Below are 20,464 nucleotides of genomic sequence, written 5' to 3' on the forward strand. Positions count from 1 at the left end.
CAGGCATAGCTTATATCCCAGATCCCTCTCTCCGTGAGGATGAACATCCCCATCTCTCAGCATCTCCCCTTACAGCAGCATCCTGCCTCCATCCGTGCTTAAATAAGATGCTCAGCTCCTCTTTGCTCTTGAGGGGTGCAAGGCGACACGGGGAGAAGAGTTTTGCATTGGCCAAGGTCTCCCCTTGTGTTTAGAAAGGGCTCTGTCGCCCATGGGTGCCCCGAGCTAACCGGTGGGTCCTTGTGTTTCAGCCCGACGGCACTAAGCGGCACTCTCTGCTTTCAGCTCGGCATCGCTGGATCTTCACAGCGCTGCTCAGCCTCACACACAGGCTGGCGCCTGCAAACCTGCTGCAAACAGGGGCTGTCCATGCCTGGGATGAACCGCTGAGCATGGGACCAGAGAGCAGAAACCACCTTTGAGGTGCTTGTCCGCACATCGCACAAGTTCACCCCAGGGAAACGCTGCGCTCGGCTCCTCCGCTTGAGTTTCACTAGGGGCTGGTTTGCTGCGGACCGCAGCAGCACACATCAGCTGCATCCTGATGGCTGGAAGCAGGGAAATAAATCCCTTTAACGATCCACTGAATAAACCCCTGTCTAAACAAGCATCCCTTGCAGGGTCTGTGCGGTCCCGGGAGGCTGAATCAGGGATGCACACAGCTCCCTCCCATCCTAACCCCCTCGCCAGCCTCCTGGGATGCCAGCTCAGCTGCAAAGCGGGGGCAATATCCTTCCGGGGCAGTCCAGGATGGCTTAATGAGGGCAAAGGTGCTGGGTAACCTCGCAGCTCCTTGGTTACAGCAGGAGCTGAAGGCTTTCTGCTTGCTCCTGCCCACTGCAGCAAAGCTCCTGCATCCTCCTCTACGGGAAGTACATCTCCTTCCCTGCGGCTGCACCCATGGGGACCAACAGCCCAGGAGGACTCCGCTTCATCACCCCTGCGTGAGCGAGAAGAAGCCATTTTCCACCCCAGGAGCAGGAATTAGGGCTCATACAGGGCTCATATTCCCACCACAGGCTTTAAAGGCAGCTGAGATAAGAGGCAGGGATCGGAAATTGCTCTTGCTTTTTAAGTCTTTGTGCTGCAGCAAGTAATAAAGGTTGCTTCAATCAATTGTCCTCATCCGAGCTGTGCTGCAGCTTGTTCCCCCCTCCCGAAGCTGTAATCCCCTGGTACTTACACAGTCTCACACTGTCTCCTGCTGTTGGTCACGATTTCGGGTGAGAAAAGACATAATACCCCACTGAGGGATGCAGATCCGGCTCTCAGAAGCATCTTTAGATGAGGAAAAGAATAAAACCAAAAAGGGATTAAAAATGGATGAGCAAAACCTTGGAATAAAGAAGATACGAAGCAGAAGGGTCTCTAGAGGGGACTCTTGAAAGCAATTCAAGAGAGAGAATTTGTCCCTTTTCTGTACAGCCTGCACTTGCCTTGTCATCTGCGGGATGCTGAGAGCCCCTGGGTGTTATCTCGGCTGGGGATGATCAGTGCTAACATGCCATTGATGCTCCCCGTGCAAACCTGGGGAAATGATGACTCCCTGGCTTTACTGCTGGCTCTGGGAGAATAAAACCTGGTTTGGTGCTTCAGAGGGCCCCAGCACCCCAAGGTCCATAGAATCATGGAATACCGGGGCTTTGTAGAGCAGGGACCAAAACTGAACACAACATCCCAGGCCTGACAAGTACAGAGCAGAGCTGGATGGTGACATCTTTATCTCTGATGGTGATGCTCTTGTTGATGCAACCCAGCATCCTGTTGGCTTTCTTGGCCGCAGCAGGATCACATCCACTCCAGTTGAGCTTGTGGTCCAAGGCTTGACATCCCCATCTGATGCTGAAGAGAAGGGGGCTCCCCAGGCTGGCTCCTGATCTCTCTTTCAGGACATCATCTGAGGACCCTCTGTGGGGACAGCAGCACTGGCATCTCCCTCTCCCATGTCCAGGACAGACCATGGTCCCTTCCCATTTATACCACCTCTGCAGCTGATGCTGGACCCAGGGCTGGTTTTGGGGTGACAAAGCCTCGATCTAAGGCAGCAGTGAGGACTCCAGAAGAGCTCCACACTTGCTGCCACCATAGGACACCAGACACCCTCCAAAACCCCCATAATCTTTCCAAAGAAACCCCTCTTGTAAAGCCCCACTGCTGCACTCCTCTTCCCCCAACTCCCTTTTGCTGGGAAGGAGGAAGAGGAGTTAATTTAAAGGCGAACACCCAGAATAGGGACAGCAAACATTGCCAAGAGATGCTCGCTGGCATTTGTGTTTGGGAAGGGAAGATGCAGAGGGAAAGATCAAAGCTGTCTGAATAGCTTTTAATTACGAGCCTCAATTGCTCTGTTTTCTCTCGGAGAAGTACACAATTATCCAACAAAGCTCTCAGAGTGGAAAGAGACACAAGCCCGAAGCTTCAAGGGCTGTTTAGAGGCTATTTTCCCTTCCTAAACCATAATATTTGATGTCTAGATAAAAACCAGGCACTCCCACAAGTGCCTCCAGCCAAGGCTGCTGCTCACTGCATAGATGGAGAGGCTGGAAAGCTCCTCCTAAGAGGAGATGAGCAACCCGGGATGCACTGAAGGCGGAGGATGGCTCTAAAGCACCCACCTCAATGTCCCCTGGCTGGCAGGGATGTGGGCTCTGGCACATCCACCAGCATCCCACTTGGGAAGGGGGAATTCCCAGCGAGGGGAAAGCAAACCATAGTATGGGAATAAGACCTTCAGTTGTCCCCATTGTCTGTTTTCCTGAGATGGAATTTCCCCAGGACTCGTGCAGGTCTCCATCACCTCCTTTTCTCCTGCACATAGAGCAGAATAAGACACCTTGAGGGTTCCTAAGGTCCAAAGCATCCACTGCACAAAGCCCAACAGGCAGCTGACTATGGAAAGTAGAGGAACGAGGACTCGGTTTCATGAACTTACCCCTCAAATGAGATCAGAGGCTGGTAATTAATAGAGTCAGATTTCAGCGCAGTGGGAAACCTCCCTTGAGACTCAGCCCGCTGCTGCTCGGTATTGATGGAATGCTGTGGATGTAATTACACTTCTCTTAGCCATGCAATGGAGACAGAGGGCTCCTCCGTGCCATGGGTCGCTCCTGGCTGAGCTCCTTCACCCATGCTGACCAGGAGCCAGGGATAGGGAAGGTCAGAGCCAGCGCATCCTACACCATCCCCATGGCATCACCAACACACACTCCTTGGGAGACAAGAGGCAGTTTTCCAGCTGAGCACATTGAAACTGAACCCCAGTGCCGATGCCAAAGCAAACTGGAGGGAGATCAGCCCTGGCCCGCTTTCCATACCCATCTCCAAGGCATCACAGAGGGAAGGGAGCAAGGATAAACACCAGCACCGGCGGCTGGGCTCATTGTCTGCTGTTTTACACTTGATCTCTGGAGGCAAGTGGTTACGTCCAGGAATGTTCTCTGTGGTTAAGCAAAGCAGGAGCAGTGCGAGGCTGAGATGAGGGGAAGTCCAAGACGTGTGAACTAACGACCTATGCACATGAAGAAGCTGCTGCTAATGCCTAACACTGAGCAAACATTAAGTCGCCAAATCACAACACGGGATTCCTCTCACACAGGGGAAATCAGACCAAAAAGCCATTAGTCTTGCTCTCATATTGACTCCAGAGCTTGCGTTTCTATTCGCTGTCACTGAATGAATCAGCATGGCAAAGCACTCCCTGTACATGGCAGGCTGAAATCACACACGGAAATCAATGTTTGTAGAGTGGACAGAGCCAGTTCAAACTCTGCTCTCCCCTCTGTGGCCATGGGGAAGGGGATCTGATGCAAGCAAACACCAGTCGAAGGGAGGAGGCTAATTCTGCCAGTGGTTTCCTTGGAAAACATCGAGTTTCCTGCTTGGTTTCTTGCAGATTCATCCTTCACTACACTGGAAATCTGCTGTTTGGCAGGGCTGGTGCTGCTCGGCTCTTGGCTCCAGTCCATATTGCCTGGCTGCAAGCCTGCAGGGGAGGGAGGCAGCGGATGCTCTCCCTGGCCACTGCAGGCAGGAGGAGCATCCACACAGGAGCTACATCCCCTCACAGCAGTAACATGTAATGGAGAAAACCACCACGTTCTGCTGCAGGAACGGGCTGGATGCACAGGTTATGAGAGTTCCCATTCCAGTGATAGCTGCCAGTGTGGCTCTGAAGGTAGGGTTTCCCACCCAGCACCTAGACACCGCAAAAGGCACAAGGATTTGGGAGCAAAAGGCAAGGATGTGCACAACAGTGCTGTACAGACAAATGGTCCAACCTGCTCATTACTCAGGGAGATCCCAAGTGATGCACGGAGGGATGGGGTTTGTTCCCAGAGGCCCTTAACCACAGAAGGACCAAATTCCCAAGGATCCAAACAGTAAAAGATGTTCTCCAGGGGGGTGAAGGTGATCCCAGAGGGTGTGGGGTGGTTTTGTGTGCTTCCAACCCCAGGGAGCATCCAGTGAGGTTTGGGATCGCTGGAGCAGAAACCTGGTGTGCAGGAAGAGAGGCAGGAGGTGGGAAAGAGCCCCCTGTGTCCCCAGCTCTGCAGGGAGCCAGCATCACTCCCATGCTGCAGACAGCTGGGATTTCACTGCATTAAGGGAGAGGGAGCAAAGTCGGTTTACATGGCTGATGAGCATCGTCGTTGCCAAGATACATAACCATGTTGCTCTGTTTATTGATTATTTCACCCTGTCGTGCAAGCTATCCAGGCTTCAGGGTACTGAAGAAAGGAACAAAGGGAGCCTGTGAGTCGTGGGGCTCTTTGACCTGAAGTGCACCCACCCCAGTGCATCCCTTTCCAAGCAGTCCCTTTGCCTGGAGAAATCCTAATATTCCTTCTTGCAGAATGGGTTACGGCTTTAACACATCTGTTATGGTGTGTTTGAGCAAAGGTGGGATGCAGCCCAGTCTAAACGGCTGGGAGGGGAGATGGATGCAGCCACTGTGGACCACTCAAAATAGATGTGCATCAGTTCAAGGAGGGGCTACACATCCCCATCCCCAAAACCACCCTATGCCGAACGTCCCTTGGCATCACACAACATACGCTCTACTTTCTCATAAGTCCATCTCTGCTCCTCAGGCAGCACCAAGACTCACCTCAAAAGCCTCTTTCACCATAAAGCTGAGGCAGATTTCCCTCTATCCTCCATGGAATTCTGCCCTCCATCCCTCCCATCACAACATCATAACTGTGCTCTCCTCAGCACAGGAGAAGGCCAGGCAGCAAGAACTGGTCCTTCAGACAGCCCTGGGCAGGGTCTGGGAGGTGAAGATCAGGGATGTGCGTTACCAACAGGTTCTGCAAAGTCACAGTGATGAAGCTCTGCCACCATGTGAAGCCATGAATGCACAATGAGGGCTGCAGCTCAGGATGGGTCCAAAGGGGGTTCTCCCTGTTGAAGGAAGGAGGAATTTGCTTATGCATGAACATCCACAGAAGTCGCTGAGGGAAGCACAGGGAGATGAGGGGCAAAGCAAGCTGGAGGCTTTCTGGTAGACTTTGCTGCTGGTCTGAGAATCCCTCTTGTAAGCAGACAGCAAAGGCTGTGGCAGCACCAGGGCTCCTGGACATCCTTTTACTCACAAGGAAGCAAGATCCATACAAGGATCCTTTCTACTCACAAGGAAGCCGTAGCTGTGGAGAGCATCCACCTTCCTGTAAAGCATTACAGGGTGAGAGGCACCCATCCCTGGGCACACAGTGTCCTACCCAGCAATGATGCCTGATATCCCAAAGTACCCAGAGAGAGATCAGAGCCCAGTTAAAGCTCTTTGAGGCAGGGAATTGCAGCTGAATACTCACTCAAACCAACAGACCACAGCCTGACCTGTAGCTCGGTGAAGGATAACTCAGGATAAATTCATCCCATGGCATAAAACCATCCAAACCTCAGTGAAGGTATAAACTGTGCACCTTATTTCTGCTTTCAGCAACTGTGATTTGTGCTGGGGAATAGCTGCTGGGCAAGGGGAGAGGAAGGGAGATGCAGCACCAGCAAAACATCCTTCCAAAGCCAGAGATCTGACCAGATGTACCAGTGCCATGAGCCAAGGAGTGACTCAAGGGAGAGCTCAGCCCCTGGCTTATCCATTCCTCAGCCTTTTCAGCAGTTGCCTCCAGCCAGCAGCAGCAGGGAGAACATTCAGGACATTAATAAACCCCGTAACACTGAATGAAGCACTTTGCTTTATGGCTTTGCTATAAGAACTCACCCCTGGATAATTCTAATTAACTGAGCTAGGAAAGAAATGAAGATTTCCTTTTCTATTTCCTCACCAATTTTCTTTATCCTTTTTTTTTTTTTTAAACTAAGATCACCACTGCCAATAAAAATCCTCTCCTGATATTTACCCACCCGGGCAGGAATATTGATCTCTGTGCAGAGAGACAGCGCTTCCCTTATTGCACATCACACTGGCTAATCCATCTTTCCTGGCTACAGAATATTGCTCCAGGTTTCTTTCCAGAGCAGCTCTGTAACTCGCTGGTTCCATGATGGTGCCTAACCCCGTAACTCCTCAGAGGTGTGGGGAGAGCACGTGGGAAGAGCTTGTTTTCATCCTGCATCAGACTTGACCTCTAACAGCAGGCAGATGCTGGCATCGCTGCCCTGCCCACGTGAGAGCTGGCTGTTGGCTGCACAAGAGGCATTCCCCCTGACCTCAGTAAAAGGGATCAGGTGCTTCAGGGTTGTTCCATACACCCAGCAGTGGGTTTAGCTGGAAAAATAAGCCCAATGCAGAGACACAAGGAAGAACGTCCCTGTGAGGATGCTGAGGCGCTGGCACAGGGTGCCCAGAGAAGCTGTGGCTGCCCCATCCCTGGCAGTGTTCAAGGATGGGGGCTTGGAGCAAGCTGCTCCAGTGGAAGGTGCCCCTGCCCATGGCAGGGGTTGGAGCTGGATGAGCTTTAAGGTCCCTTCAACCCAAAGCAGGCTGGGATTCTGTGATCCCAGGAGATCATCCCCTGATGCACGCAGCCAAGTCGTTCCGACCCCACACCATTCAAAGTAGAGAGGTTTTATTCTCCTTTATTAAAGCACACAGGTAGCCACCTAGGAAATTGTCATTGACACCGCAGTAACTGGGAAATCATACCAACACAACCAGGGCAGAAGAGAATTAAAGAGCCTGCGCTTCAGCCCATCGCAAGCCTTTAACTCCAGAGGCACAGTACAATAAAGCTTTTGCTTTCAGGTTTTTCTTGCTCTTCATATAACAAACTCCACTGAGCATTGAAACAGAATGCCTACACACATCCACTGCAAGGGCCACGGAATTACCCAAAAGCTCAGTAAATGCACATTTATTGAGTACTTGTTTATGTGAGATCGCTGCAGCATCGTCATTATAACAAAATCTGGAGTAAAAAAAATGCCAAGCACTGGTATATATAGAGAGATATTTTCTTTCCATAGAACATAAATCTATTTAAAAACCCAAGAACCACAAAGGGAGGGCGGCTGTTCCTTACCCAGCCACTGACAAACACTCTCCTGCTCCCTAATGGCACTGCAAGCAATGCCCAGTGAGTTGCTCTTCGCATGCTTGAGGGTTGTGTGAGATTTCCTGGGGGATAAACGTCCATTGCAAAGTGCTTCAAGTGCCCAGCTTTCCTTCCTCCTCCTATATTAATCAAGCCAAGTGCTAACTGCGAAGTTTGCTCTGGGATCCCTCCAGATTCAGCATCAAACTCCTCCCAGCTCCAGCGGTTTACAAGGGATCTGGGTCCTATATACAAGACACTGGAATTGCATCTATATTTTAAGCCCAGCCATAAAGGGAGACACCCTACATAGAAACAGAACATCAGATTCTTTTGTACAGCATATATAAACAACATGACAGCATTAAAATATTGGCAAACCAATACATTAAAAATACAGGATCTCATAGACCAGAGCACAATAAATAGATTCACATGAAATCTGTACAACCCGGACGACGCTGCCGGTTCTCGCGTTGGAGTTGACCTCCTATCCCCAAATGGAGATCATTGCTTTGCTTCCCCAGCAGCATCACTGCCCAGGTTGCCCTGGGGTGACGTGCTACAGGGAGAACACAGGTCTGCTGTCCCCACCAGCATGGTGGGCACCCAGTGGGAATGCTTCCATTATCAAATGAAATGATGGAGCGTTTCATTTTCCATGAAGCTCTGGCCAACTGGGAGAGGAAAAATCAATCTGTGGTTGGCAGGAGGGTGGTGCCTCAGCAGCTTCTCCCATGTCCTCTCAGCATCCTGGATCTCATTCTATCAAATAAATAAGAACCAATAAACCCCCACCTTTTGTATAGTTTGGGCATCACTTATCTCATGTGGAGCACACGGGATGGGTTTAGGCTGCCCCTCCGACCAGAAATGTCTGTATCTTCTGCAGGAGTTGCCCTTCAGACTTCTCCAAAATGGTCATCCCCTGTACATAAATACATGTATATATAGGCCACTTTGTTCCTTCCTCCTCTCCCTGAGGAAGAACCCCAAGGCATGCTTGGCAGGGTGAAATCCTACGATACAGCTGTACCTACGGCACTAGAGATGCGTATATACAAACACATTCTGTCCGTTATTACAATGGAAATACAGGGTTAAAAAGTGATAGCAGCATGTAAATAAGGATTTGTGTTCATTTTGTGTCTTGTCTTCCTCCTCTTCTGATCCACACTCACCAGTTTTGACAGCCCCTTCTCACCACCAATGCACTGGAGGCAGTGGGTTCTACTGCAGACCCCATCTGCAGGAGCTGGCCTTGTCCTCCCCAGGCTCCCAGCCACAGGGCCGTTTGAATCCCTGTTCCATCAGCTCCCTCCTCTCCCTCCCCGCATCCTTCCTTTGGCGATGACTCATCCTGGAGCTGATCCTGGGGTTTGTCTGATGGCTGCTGCCCACTTTGGCTTCAGCGAAGTCTAATTTCGGAGCAACGCTACAAGAATGAAGTGCCTGGTGAGCCACATGAGCTGTTTGCATCTTAACTCAGGGAGGAAGAGAGAAATGGAATAGTTTGTATTTTGCCTGTCTCCCAGCAGCAAAAGTGTAAGTCCCAGGAGCAATGCCCGGTTTAAACACTTCATTCCCCAATTCTCAACGATGCCGCAAAACCACCGGGGTTTCGCAGCAATCAAAGGGCTGATTTCAAACACGTCCCTTAGTGCAGGGAGCACAGGAATTAAAAATGCATCAATTGGGCTTTTTTCCACCTGCTCCTGCAGATTCCGGTTTTCCCAACCCCCAGCATCGTTTCCTCTCGGTTCTGGAGGTCCTGCTAAAGAGCTGTTATCTGAGTCAGCTCTGACGTGGGGGTGGTTGGACTCTGCTGGGCGACAGCCACCATGGGAATTTCCATGCCTAGTCAGGCCGGATTGTTAGTCCCCTCTGAGTTCTTGCAGGCGTAAGCCACATCCTTGGCGATGCTGCACATCCTGTTGGACATCTGGAGCTCCGTCCTGAAGGCGGTGGGGAAGCAGAACTTCTTGAAGCACGCCTTGAAGTTCTCATCTAGAAAGGCATAGAGCACGGGGTTCAGGCTGCTGTTGGCATACCCTAGTGCAGTGCAGAAGCAGGAGATGGCCAGCTCAAGCTCGCTTTCTGCTTTGGCACCCAAGCATTGGACCAGCACGAAGATCTGGATGGGAGTCCAGCAAATGATGAAGACCGCCACCACCACCAGGACCATGCGGGTGATGCGCCTCAGGTTGCGGTCCTTCTCCTTGGAGCCTGAAAGGACACGGACGTTCTTGAGTCGTCTGATCATGAGACTGTAGCAAATGGTGATGATCAACACGGGGATCATAAAGGAGAAGAGAAAGACACAGATGCCAAACACTGGATCCCAGTAATCCACGGGTGAAGGGAGCTTAATCAGACAATCGATTTCTGCAAGGGGAAAAACAACAAGGAAAGGAAGGTCAGCAAAACCACAGCAAGAAGAAAAGCATCTGCAGGTTCATTTTAGGCATGTTTAATACAGAAAAAGCAGTAGTAGGGATGCAGAAAGGCAAAGGCACAAAGAGTTAGGATTGCTTTACAACAGTAGGCTCACCACACCGATGAAAGTGGTACCCCCCTCTCCAACACCGCCCCAAGCCCATAGGCTCTCTGGCCACCAACACCTCCCACCCGTTGGAGGTGTTTTTACTGACCATTGTTTTCATTCTCTGCAGATCCCATCACCATGGCTGGGATGCCAAAGACGGAAGCCAGTGCCCAGATGCAGACATTGACCACTTTGGCCTTGTGGGGAGTGCGGATGTCCAGTGCTTTGATAGGGTGGCAGATGGCAATGTAGCGGTCCACGCTCATCATCGTCAGCGTGAAGGTGCTTGTGAACATGTTGTAGTAGTCTATAGAGATGGCAATCTTGCAGAGGACATTGCCAAAGGGCCAGAAGCCCAGGAATGTGTCCGTACCCTGGAAGGGTAAGGTCATCAGACACAAGGTATCTGCCAGAGCAAGGTTAAAGATGTAAATGTTGGTTGCTGTCTTCATCTTGGTGAATCTGTAATGAAGGAAAGGGCAATGGTTAGAGCTTCACCTGACCATGATGGGTAAGACATTGAAGCCTAGTGAAGAGGGCATTTTGCCACTTCAGGAAGGAGATACTCTATATTCCTTATGTAACAAGAGATTCGACACCCTTTCCTTTCCACCTCCCACATGTTTATCAACATGCAGCTCAACCCAGCTCCTACACCACCACAAACAGTGCCTTCACAATGAGTTTCACAGGCAGGAGAAGTATGTTCCTTAGACCATGAAAGCCTGAGGCTGTCAACTGAGCTTTGAAAACGACTTCAGTAAGGATTTCATCACATATGGCTTCATTATTATAAATACTGGTGAAAGCTTTACCCAGTAAGCTCATTTTAAAGGCATCATATGGACCAGGGGTAAGTTCATTAGCTATTCTGTATGGGCTCATACAGGCCAAAGACGATGGCAAATGCGAGCTACCGAATAAGAATGGGTAAGGTGGCCAGCCCTGGCCAGTGGCAGCTGAGAACTAGTGAGGAATGAGGTTTGTATCAGAAATACAACACCACAATGGATCTCTCCTAGGAAAGGGATAGTTTGCACATAGAAGCATGAGCTGAGTCGGCTTCAAAGAGTTTTGTCAATGCCAAAAGGACAAAGCACAGAACGATATTCTGTATTACGTCTGACATCCCCAAAGCAAGACTCACCTTGTTCCAATGAAAAATCATCTCCTTTTTTACACATGGGAAATGATGCAAAGAGAGATGTGATCGCCTACCCAAGGACACAGGCAGAGTCTGCAGAAATGGAAACCCAACAGTGGTTCTGCGACCGAATCTAACACTTCAGCTCCAGGATGTTCCTCTCACAGGCAAAAGAAGAGCTCAAATAGGTATAATTTTAAAACTACAGCTCATCTATCATTTACTACCCTAATGGCCTTTACAGAACCGCTGCCAGAAATGGCAGACAATGAGGTGTGTTATTAAGGGAGGACAAGTTCATCCGAGGGTAACACCTGAGCCCATACACCACGGCGCTATTTGCAGCCTGATGCGTGTTAGAATATTACAGGGTCTGATTATACCTAAAAAGCTCTTTCTTGTCAAATGGATTCAGAGCAGCAAACCCACAACCGTACTCAGCACCGTGCCCTCCCCTCATGATGGGAGCTTCAGCTCTTGATAGGCTATTTGAATGCTTAGAGGAACATTATCACTGCCACGCTCTGAACTCTGTTGAGACTCACAGTGACACAGCCAGGTTTGCAAGAACAACAGCCAGGGGATCCAGGATCCAGAATACAAAGTCTGTATTTTTACCCCTTTTAGAGCCTGTATTAGAAAGTCAGATATTTGAAAGTGGCTTCAGAAGCAAGAACAAATGATCCTATAGACTTTGAAAGCCAAAGCGAAGCGCTTGGAGATGGGCATGGATGGCAACGCTTGTGTTACCCACACAAATCAGGCTCCTCCTGGCCCAGAAACCCCAGCAGACAGTCAGTGGGTTCTTAGAAAGCCAGCCCAGATCAAATAAATGCATATAACCAAAGCAGCAGAGGAAAAAACGCCGTTGTCCTTCCTATTGTGAGGGTGTGAACAAGCACTTTGCAAACCCAACACAACCGGGCAGCTGCCAGGGCTTTAGTGCCTAGGACTTCCTAAGCAGAACTACACAGGAATGGGGAGAGAAGATGGTTCTGTGAATGGATTCAGACACTTCTGGGTCAGCAGGAGGGGAATTCAAATTAAGAAATTAAATCAGTGCTCTTCATCAGCGCACACAAGAAGTATTGTCAGCTCAGCTCCAGGTTATTCAGAGCCATCTAAAACCGTTAGCAAAGGTCTCCTGGGAGCTGTTGTCTTCCTTAGCATCCCTCAGACCCAGCTGGGCTTGCTCAAGCTTCCTAAAGGTCAAGTTTGCTCCAGTCCATCTTTCCCAGAGGACTGGGCTTGGAGGCAATTCATCAACATTGCCCCTAACCCCCACTGCTTTGACTGATGTTTTAACTTGAGGGAATTGGAACTGGATGACCTTAAGGTCCTTTCCAACCCCAACTATTCTATGATTCCAGGAATAACAACTGAGGGTCAGAACAATGATGAGCAACTTCACTCTCCAGTGGGAGAAACAAACAGTGATCCACTTACCTCTACCACCCATCCAGCATCCATGGAGGACAACACCGCCTCCATGCACACTCCTGCATCCCTAGCGCAGAGACAAGTTAGGGGCATCTCAGCTCACCCTGAGCCTGGGGTGTGCAGATTGCAAACCTTCAGCTCCCTCCATTGCAGGGAGCTCACTGGTACCTCTCCTTCAAAGCCCTTCTCAACAAGAAGATGCAGTCACTCAGCCTGGCCCTGCACAACCTGCTCTCCCTCCATGTGGGCCCACCTTCAAGGGCATTTTAAGGTTGATTTTGTGCTCTTAAAAGGCAGGGGGATTAATTTACACCTATTTAATTACCCCTAGCTCCAGTTCCTGTGCACGGTGAGAGCCAACAGCCTGTTCCCCATCCAACCAATGTTCCCAAACATTTCCAGAATGTTCAGTACAAACAAAAAATCAATCCATCACTTCTCTGTGGATTAACCTCCTTCTCTTCCCCTCCAGGAACCCAGAGTGTTCTCTTTCTTAATCTGCTCAAAGGAAAGACAAATTAAACCCTCAGGCTTTAGGAAGCACCTACAGCTGGCCCCCATGGCACAGCTCCGATGCGGATAAGGCTGTGGACAGATGAGGACAGCAGCTCCCTGCTGAGCCACTTCCTTGCACTTGGTCACAGAGGCAATTTCCTAAGGGAGCATCTCCCACAGGGCAGTTCTCAGCTCTCCATCCAGCTCCAGAAGTCACCACATTGCTCTGCTCTCCTGTTGGCCCAGCTGCTGAAGCCTAAGAGGAAAGATGTCTGGATATGAGCTCAGGACTCCGCTTCCCCCTCCTGTTGGCTAAATGGATCTTAAGGAGTATTACCTGGAACAAAGCTCTGCATCAGCAAGGGGAACCTGCAGTCTGGGAGAGGAGGAGATGGGTAGGAAGGAAACGGCTCTTCCACATATGGGGCTTTGAGGTCCTGTTTCTCACAAGGATGGGGTTTGCCCCTGGCTGAGCCCTCAGGGTTTTGAGCCATCGAACCTATTGTTTTAGCATCACTCCTTCCTTTCCAGCAACCTCAAGTCTGCAGGGCAGCAAGCAGCTCCTGATGCCCCAGGCTAAGGACCAGGAAGTACAACACAAAATGGGGCTGCAGACACCAGAGCAAAGCCTTGGACCATGAGCATTATCCCCAGGAGCTCCCTGCCTCTCAGAGCCTCTCGATTTTGATGTTCTTTGCTCATCAGGATGCAGACAGCACTGTTCACCTTGAGCAGCAGCCTCCATCACCACACCCTGGCATCAGTGGCAGCCTTTGCCACCACCCCTGGACACACACAGGGAAGCAAACCAGAGCAGAAGAGGCTCAGAGAGGATTCTTGCTGAGCTGCTCCCACTCTGCCAATGGAAATCAGTGCAGCTCACTGCCACCTCTGCGCCCAACCTGCTCTTAGCACCCAGGCTGTAAGAAGGTGGTGTTTGAGCTGGCACATCCCACTGTGATTTGTGTCCCCCCCAGCCATACACCTACACTGTGCCGGCTGTATCCCTGCTGCTCCCATCACCATCTGACAGCCCCCAACAGCCCCCAAATCATCTTAATGGTTCAAAAAATAGACAATTTGAGAAGGACAAATTTAAAACCACTTTGGACTTTGACCCAGATGCTACAAGAAGACACCGTAACACCAGCCCATAAAAGCCTATAAATTACCTGGTGAGTGACCAGCAGGGGTTAAGGGGCCTGGGCCAGCCAGGGTGAGCACCCACTCTTTGGGCAGATGAATTTCTTGCCCTTTGAGCTCCTAGGTGACAGCAAGTTAAAACAAGCTCTGCCCTCCCTCCTTGAGGTGCTCCCCGGGGACTGGTGTGGATGGGGACATGACACAGCCCCAATTGCTGCTGTGCAGAGGGCAGAGATTGGGTGGTTGCTGCTGCAAAAAGCCTCTGCAACCGGTGCAGGGGCTCACACATCCCTGAGCAGGTCCCTGGCCACCTGGATGCTGCTCTCGTCATAGAGGGCATTCGTCAGCATCCGTCCTGCAGCAAGATGCTCTCCTCCCTGTTCATGGGCCAGGTCTGCCTGTGCTGAACTGCTCGTGCCCTGAATGCTGCTGGGAATTGCCCAGACCCTGAAAGAGCTCTGGGAACAGAGTCCCATATCAAACACCATGGAATTGCTGCTCCACATGGACCACACTCACCCCACCAAGAGCCCTCCAGCACACGCTGCAGACACAGGATCTGTGTTAGCAAGGGTCAGACACAGCTACTGTGAGCCTTTTTCTTCCAGGAAAAGCCGAGAGAGGCAGATGTGGAGCGTGCTGAGGTCTTAGATGGCCCCACCAGCACCCGCTGGGTCCACGCTGCATTAAACACTCGCTCGATTTCAGCTCCGGGACACGCAGCTGGTGGAGGCTCTTCCCTTAGAAAGCGGTCTATTAGGAAATCAGCATCCCTGCAATGTCCTAATTAACTTCATTTTCCTCATCTCCTCAGAGCCAGCTGCCCTCACCCCTGCTTCTCAGGGGCTGATGCAGTTTGTAAGCAGAATAACAGCTGGCACAGCCACCCCCAGGCAGCCGCCTGGTGCAGACAGCTCCCCATCACATCTCATCTCTCCTCCTGAGGCTTCACCTGGGAGCAGCAAATGGAAATGTAGGGGCCTGGCAGCCCTATTCTGCCTGAAAAGCTGCTTTAAATGCTCAGAAGCAGCGTTCTTCACTAGAGAGAACAGAGCAGCCTCACTGGGCTCCCAACAAATTGCTTCCATGGCAAAGAAATGAGGCATCGTTCCCATGGGGGCTGATCCAGGTGAGCAGAGCCAACAGTGAGGAAGTCCTCTAGATGATCACTGCCGAGCATCACAGCAGCATGATGGAGCTAGGGGTAACAGAGGACTTCCTGGACCAGAAGCTGCGTGTTGTCCCTGGTCCCTTCCCTGGCACACTGGTCTCCCACACCTCATGCAGCAACACCAGTGGCAGCATCACCTCCAGCCCCATAGATCAGCCAATGTAAGAACAATACATCCCTCTTCCCCTTTAATTCCTAAAACCAAAGCTCTTGGCCGAGCAGCCCTGCACAATTCAGTCCCTAACCAAGAGGGACCTCAGCAGCCTGGTTTCCCCCGTCTCCCCCAAACCCTCTCTGCCTTGTGCTCTTCAGCCCCTTGTTTCACACTGATTAAAAAGCAGCACAGGAAATCTATGCAGAAGAGAGCAAAGAGCAGAAGGGGAAGGAGGGAGCGGAGGCATTATGTCCACTGGCAAGAGCTCCACAATGAGCAAGCAGAACAAGGCAGGTTTCCACAATAGGCCCTTTACTGTCCAGGAAATCATGTTCTTGATGAGAGCCCTTCTTGGTCTCCTCCAATTAGTGCTGCTCAGCACTAGAAGGGGATTGACAGTCAGCTGATGACTGCTCTCTATAGATCAGATCACTCCGGGTACCAGGGAGGCTCTGCACCAGAGGGGAACACCAAGGGGAGGCTTTGCATTTGTATCCTTGTGGGAAACATGGGGAGATCTTCAACTCTTCCCCTTGGTGCTGCAAAAAAACCCATTCAGGAGGAGCAAAACCCAAAGCTTCCTCACGCCTCCTCTTTCCTCGAGTGCTGCTATTGGCCTCTGTTTCCCAACTCCCACAAAACCAGGAAGCAATTACTGCTTATGGTCCTGAAGCATTCTGTTCCTGGAACACACTACAGCGCTTCCCTGCGGGATGTGGTGCCAGCTTGTCCCTGGGGAAACGCAAGCGTGGAAAGGGAAAGCGAAAACCAGGTTTTGTAGGGTACACCCTATCTACAGGTGACAGGGATGCAGCACAGAGGCTTTTCCACGTTAATGGAAGAGATAGACCATTAAGAGCCCCATGCTGACTTACCAGCAACCAGCTTCCAGCCTACTGAAATAAAGAGGCTTTAAAGGCAGGAAACCCAGAAACACCAATGTTCCAGCGTGGGGAGGAAAAGGTGTGCTTGAGAAGTCATCATCCTCCTCCTGTACACTGCCAGAGATACTGAGTCCAGTTTCTCTGCTCCTGACCTCAAAAGTAAGGGCAAAGACAGCAAAATCCTGGCCAGAGATAACCAGAAGTTGTAATTATGGAACCCAGAAGGGTCATTTCCCTGGGTATAACCCAGTGTTAGCCTCAGCTTAGTACTGAGCCCCCAGGACACACTGATGGGGAGACCCAGGAGGAAGCAGCAGCTTGTACAAATGCTGTAACTCTACGGCTTCCCCAGCACACATTATCCAAGGGGCCCCTCCAGGTTCATATAGAAGGTTTTTTGGTGAATCCCCCAAAAGAATTACCCAAATAATTAAACTTTTCCTGGCTTTTTTTTTTGCATATACAGGGGGTTCCAAATAAAGGGGAAAAGGAAGAAATGGCAGAGCCCTGGCGAAGATGGAGGCAACATCTTCAGTTTTCAACTGCTTCCAACCAGTAAACCCAGAAGACACATGCACAAAGGTTACATTCCAAGGTTCACATGTGGGGTAGGGACTCCTTTCCCCTCCGCACACACTGGTTGGCATCCCCAGGGAGCTGCATCGCTGTGGGACAAGGAAGCCTCACTACCCGCCACACTTACACTTGCCCACTATCACTCTGCCTACTCGAGTGCCTGCTACAGCACCAAACAAACACGAGCTCTTCCAGTGGAGCACTGGTGCACTGCCAACCTCTCTCCATCTCCAGGCTCCCCAAGGCTAACATGATCCCTTAGCCCTGCCATAAACTCCTCTGCAGGAGGAACACGGACAGGCAGCCTGATGAACAGTCATAGAATCACCATAGAATGGCTTGGGTTGGAAGGGACCTTAAAGCTCATCCAGCGCCAACCCTGGGACACCTTCCACTAGAGCAGCTTGCTCCAAGCCCTGTCGCTTTGCCCTTGCAACAGAGATTTAATCACTGCTCACCCACCTGTGATACCAAAGACTTAATCCTGCAGCATCTACCCCAGCCAAGTTATGTGCATCCAAGGGAAAGCTGCTTTGGCAGGAGCAAGACTTAATCCCATCGGTGCCTGCAAAATGTTGTCATCCTCTGTTGGAGGAGAAAACAAATCCACTCTGTCTTTTCTGTGCTGGCAGCATGCACCTGCACCAGGAATCGGCTCCGAGATGTGTATGAAATGGAAGCTCGCTCCTTATCGCACAGGGTACTGAGATTAGAAGGAGTTTGCTGGCGTGTGACACAGAATCACAACCTTAACAGCTGCATAAACTTACTTGGTACTTACAGGAGGAAACAGGGTTTGTGATTCGAGGAAACAGAGAGGGGTTAAACCCCAGCAGAACCAGGCAGGGACACCCAAAATGCCAGCAGTGATGTGCAGGGAGGCTGCAGGACAGTGCTGCTGGGCTGGTGAATGCTCCAAGCAAAGGAGCTTGGGAAGTTGCCCTCAGTTGCAGCACCCATCACATTATTCACATCTATGGCTTCCAAAGAGTTGGGAGAGTCACACCAGTGATTCCCCTGCCCTGTAAAAGGGAAGCTGAGCCTCCCGGCAGGCTCCTTCCCTTACAATTAGCTTTGGGAAGCAGCAGCATCCCAGTGGAGCAGCACCTGCAGCCCCAGCTGTGGTGCTGGACATGGCACAGGAGGGAGAGGTGCCATGACAGGTCCAGCGGTGGGATGCTCCCATCACATTGCCCTCCCCGGCTCCCTGCAAAATAAAGCCTCGTTTCTTTTGAGCAGCTCTGATCGCTCTGTTCCATTCTCTGGGTTTAACTTTAGGAGGCACCAGAGGGCAGCTGAAAGCTGGTGGGAGCCTTCATCAGAGCCTAGGAAGGGAAAAAAAAAAAACACAAACAAAACCAAAGCAATAAAGCAAATGCCACATCATTACCTCTAAAGCACATTGCAACGGCCAGGGTAGCGCCTGCCTGCTTCACCCACAGCAGGGGTTTGGAGCCAGGGGGAAGGTTTGCCCTGCTCACAGCCCTCCCCACAGCCCCCCCTTGCGTGTCCTACCTGATGATCACATACATGACGGAGCAGTTGCCCACCAGCCCCACGATGCACACAATGGAGTAGACAACCACAATGGTGATCTTGATGCTCAGTGGCAGGAAGCTGTCCCCCGTGCCGTTGTTGAACCAGTTACTGGGCAGAAAGCTGAGGTTCAGCATAGAGGAGTCATTCAGCAGCTTTCTCAGGTCAGGGTCTTCCAAAATGTGGGCAGGGAAGAGCGGGTCCATCCTGAAGCATCAGCTTGTGCCAAGGACCTGCAGCGCTGAAGAGACAGTTGTAAGACCCACGGATCAAACGGGTAGCCCAGGACCATAGCAAAGCATGAGAGGGGCTGGAGGAGAAAGGCGATTCCTTGTTGGGGGGACCACAACCCCCCCCCCCCCTTAAACCTCCCTATGAAGCGGTTTTGGGGATGCAGCCCCGGCGCTTGGTGCATCCTGAGCACGCAGGGAGCTCACGCACGTCTCCGCACCGCATCCAGGGGCATGCGGGCTGCACCGCGCCAGCCCTGCGTGCTCCAACCCGCCTCCCCCGAGCCGCTCAGTGCCCATATCCGCCTTGTGCCCCCCGGGTCCCCTGCTCCGTGTCCCCCAAGGGCTGCCGCAGCCCCCCACCGGGGCTGAGAGGGGGGGCCCGTCCTGCTGCTGGTGCACAAACCCCCCCCCCCGCTTCCTCCATCCCCGGTAGCACGGCAGGAAAAGCCCGAAGTTGGACCCAAGCCCCCGCCGGCCGCTTACCTGGGTGAGGGTCTCCGGTTTAACGCCGCATCCAGGCAGCGCCGGGAGCAAGGATGGGGATAACGGCGGTGGTGGCAGGGGGGCGATGCGCTGCTCTCGCAGGCGGGGATGCAGGGGCTGCACCCCGATCCCACGTTTTTAAGGAAAAGGGAGGGATGGGAGGGAGGGATGAGGGCGGACGGCGGCTGGGCAGAGCCAGCCCCGGCTGCTGGCGGCTCCCACTGCGTAAGACACAAGCAGGGGGGGAAGGAACGAGAAGGAGGGGGGGTGTGTGATAATAAATAACCAGAGGCACCAAATGGAAAGCGAGCCACGGGCAAAGCCACACACACACACACACACACACACACACGCCGGCCCCTCCATCACGCCCCCAGCCACAGCCCCTCAGCCTACCTGGGGTGGGCTCCAACCCAGTGGGAAGGGAATGAAGGGAGAGAAGACAAATTCCTCCCTCCGCTGCCACTGTGCAACCTGGGTGCTGTGCTAGGGAGAAACGGGATGGGGAATGTGACCTAGAAACTGGCAAAAACACAAGGAGGGCTGCGAAGCACTGAGGGGGGAGTTGTTGTTCTTTAGCGTTCGTGTAGTGGCATTCGCTAAAGGTCATTTATTCGCAAGCTAAAGCATCCTGCAGTTCGGATCAGAGCTGGAGTAGCACATTTCTGTTGAGAAGCTGCAGTGGTGAACTCGTTACCTCTGCATGGGGCGACCCACCCAGTCCCTGCTCTTCCCCATCTGGGACATTAGTCCTGACGGACTCAGTGCCCAAGAGCTGCAGAGCCCCCAGGTAAGCTGCCCCCCAAACAGAGCTTTGGGGTCCAGCCCCAGTTTGATCCCCGATCATGCACAGAGAACTGGAGCTTCGTGGTCTTGTGCCCCCGAGCACCCCTGAAGATGCCATTTCCCAGCAGTTTATAGGGACATAAGCAGAGACACATGGGGCAGAACCAGTTTGAGGCACATCCCTAGTGCCCAGGACATGGAGAAAAGGGCAATGAGCTCTTGGGCAGCAAATGCTTCAGAGAGCGCAGCACAGCCACAGCCCTTTCTGCTTCAGTTGTGCTTTAACAGACGTCTGGGGTGATTTAGCACAGAAACTGCACCTTCTTTACAAGGACGGTAACAGTACGGCATGGTAACACGTTGTACTTTCCCTGAATG

At 51.7% G+C, this 20,464-nt stretch overlaps 1 protein-coding gene across 2 annotated transcripts; it reads right to left on the reverse strand.

Moving 5' to 3' along the window:
• Positions 1 to 7,025: 7,025 nt before the first annotated feature.
• OPRL1 (opioid related nociceptin receptor 1) lies at positions 7,026 to 19,391 on the reverse strand. 2 transcript variants are annotated; one of them, XM_062642046.1, is made up of 4 exons: positions 19,301 to 19,391; positions 18,564 to 18,825; positions 10,148 to 10,503; positions 7,026 to 9,722 (listed from the first exon to the last, which is right to left on the reverse strand). In XM_062642046.1, the coding sequence occupies exons 2-4, from the start codon at positions 18,788 to 18,790 to the stop codon at positions 9,358 to 9,360; spliced, it is 948 nt and encodes a 315-aa protein (XP_062498030.1). In that variant the 5' UTR covers positions 18,791 to 18,825; positions 19,301 to 19,391; the 3' UTR covers positions 7,026 to 9,357. The 2 variants fall into 2 exon arrangements, with proteins under 2 accessions (XP_062498030.1, XP_062498029.1); XM_062642045.1 differs by having other exon boundaries at positions 7,026 to 9,881.
• Between the last annotated feature and the right edge of the window lie 1,073 nt (positions 19,392 to 20,464).

Source organism: Pezoporus occidentalis, unplaced genomic scaffold, assembly GCF_034315485.1.
Source record: "Pezoporus occidentalis ecotype Australia unplaced genomic scaffold, CSIRO_AGI_Poc_V1 ctg70, whole genome shotgun sequence".
Classification (NCBI taxonomy): Eukaryota; Metazoa; Chordata; class Aves; order Psittaciformes; family Psittacidae; genus Pezoporus; species Pezoporus occidentalis.

What these genes read in the sequence shown, in the direction of transcription:
- OPRL1 (XM_062642045.1), bottom strand. Translation starts at nt 18,790, where the DNA reads ATGGACCCGCTCTTCCCTGCCCACATTTTGGAAGACCCTGACCTGAGA. An exon ending in GTCATGTATGTGATCATCAG is followed by an intron (nt 10,504 to 18,563) that starts GTAGGACACGCA and finishes CCTTCATTACAG; the next exon opens with ATTCACCAAGATGAAGACAG. An exon ending in TGCAGAGAATGAAAACAATG is followed by an intron (nt 9,882 to 10,147) that starts GTCAGTAAAAAC and finishes TTCCCCTTGCAG; the next exon opens with AAATCGATTGTCTGATTAAG.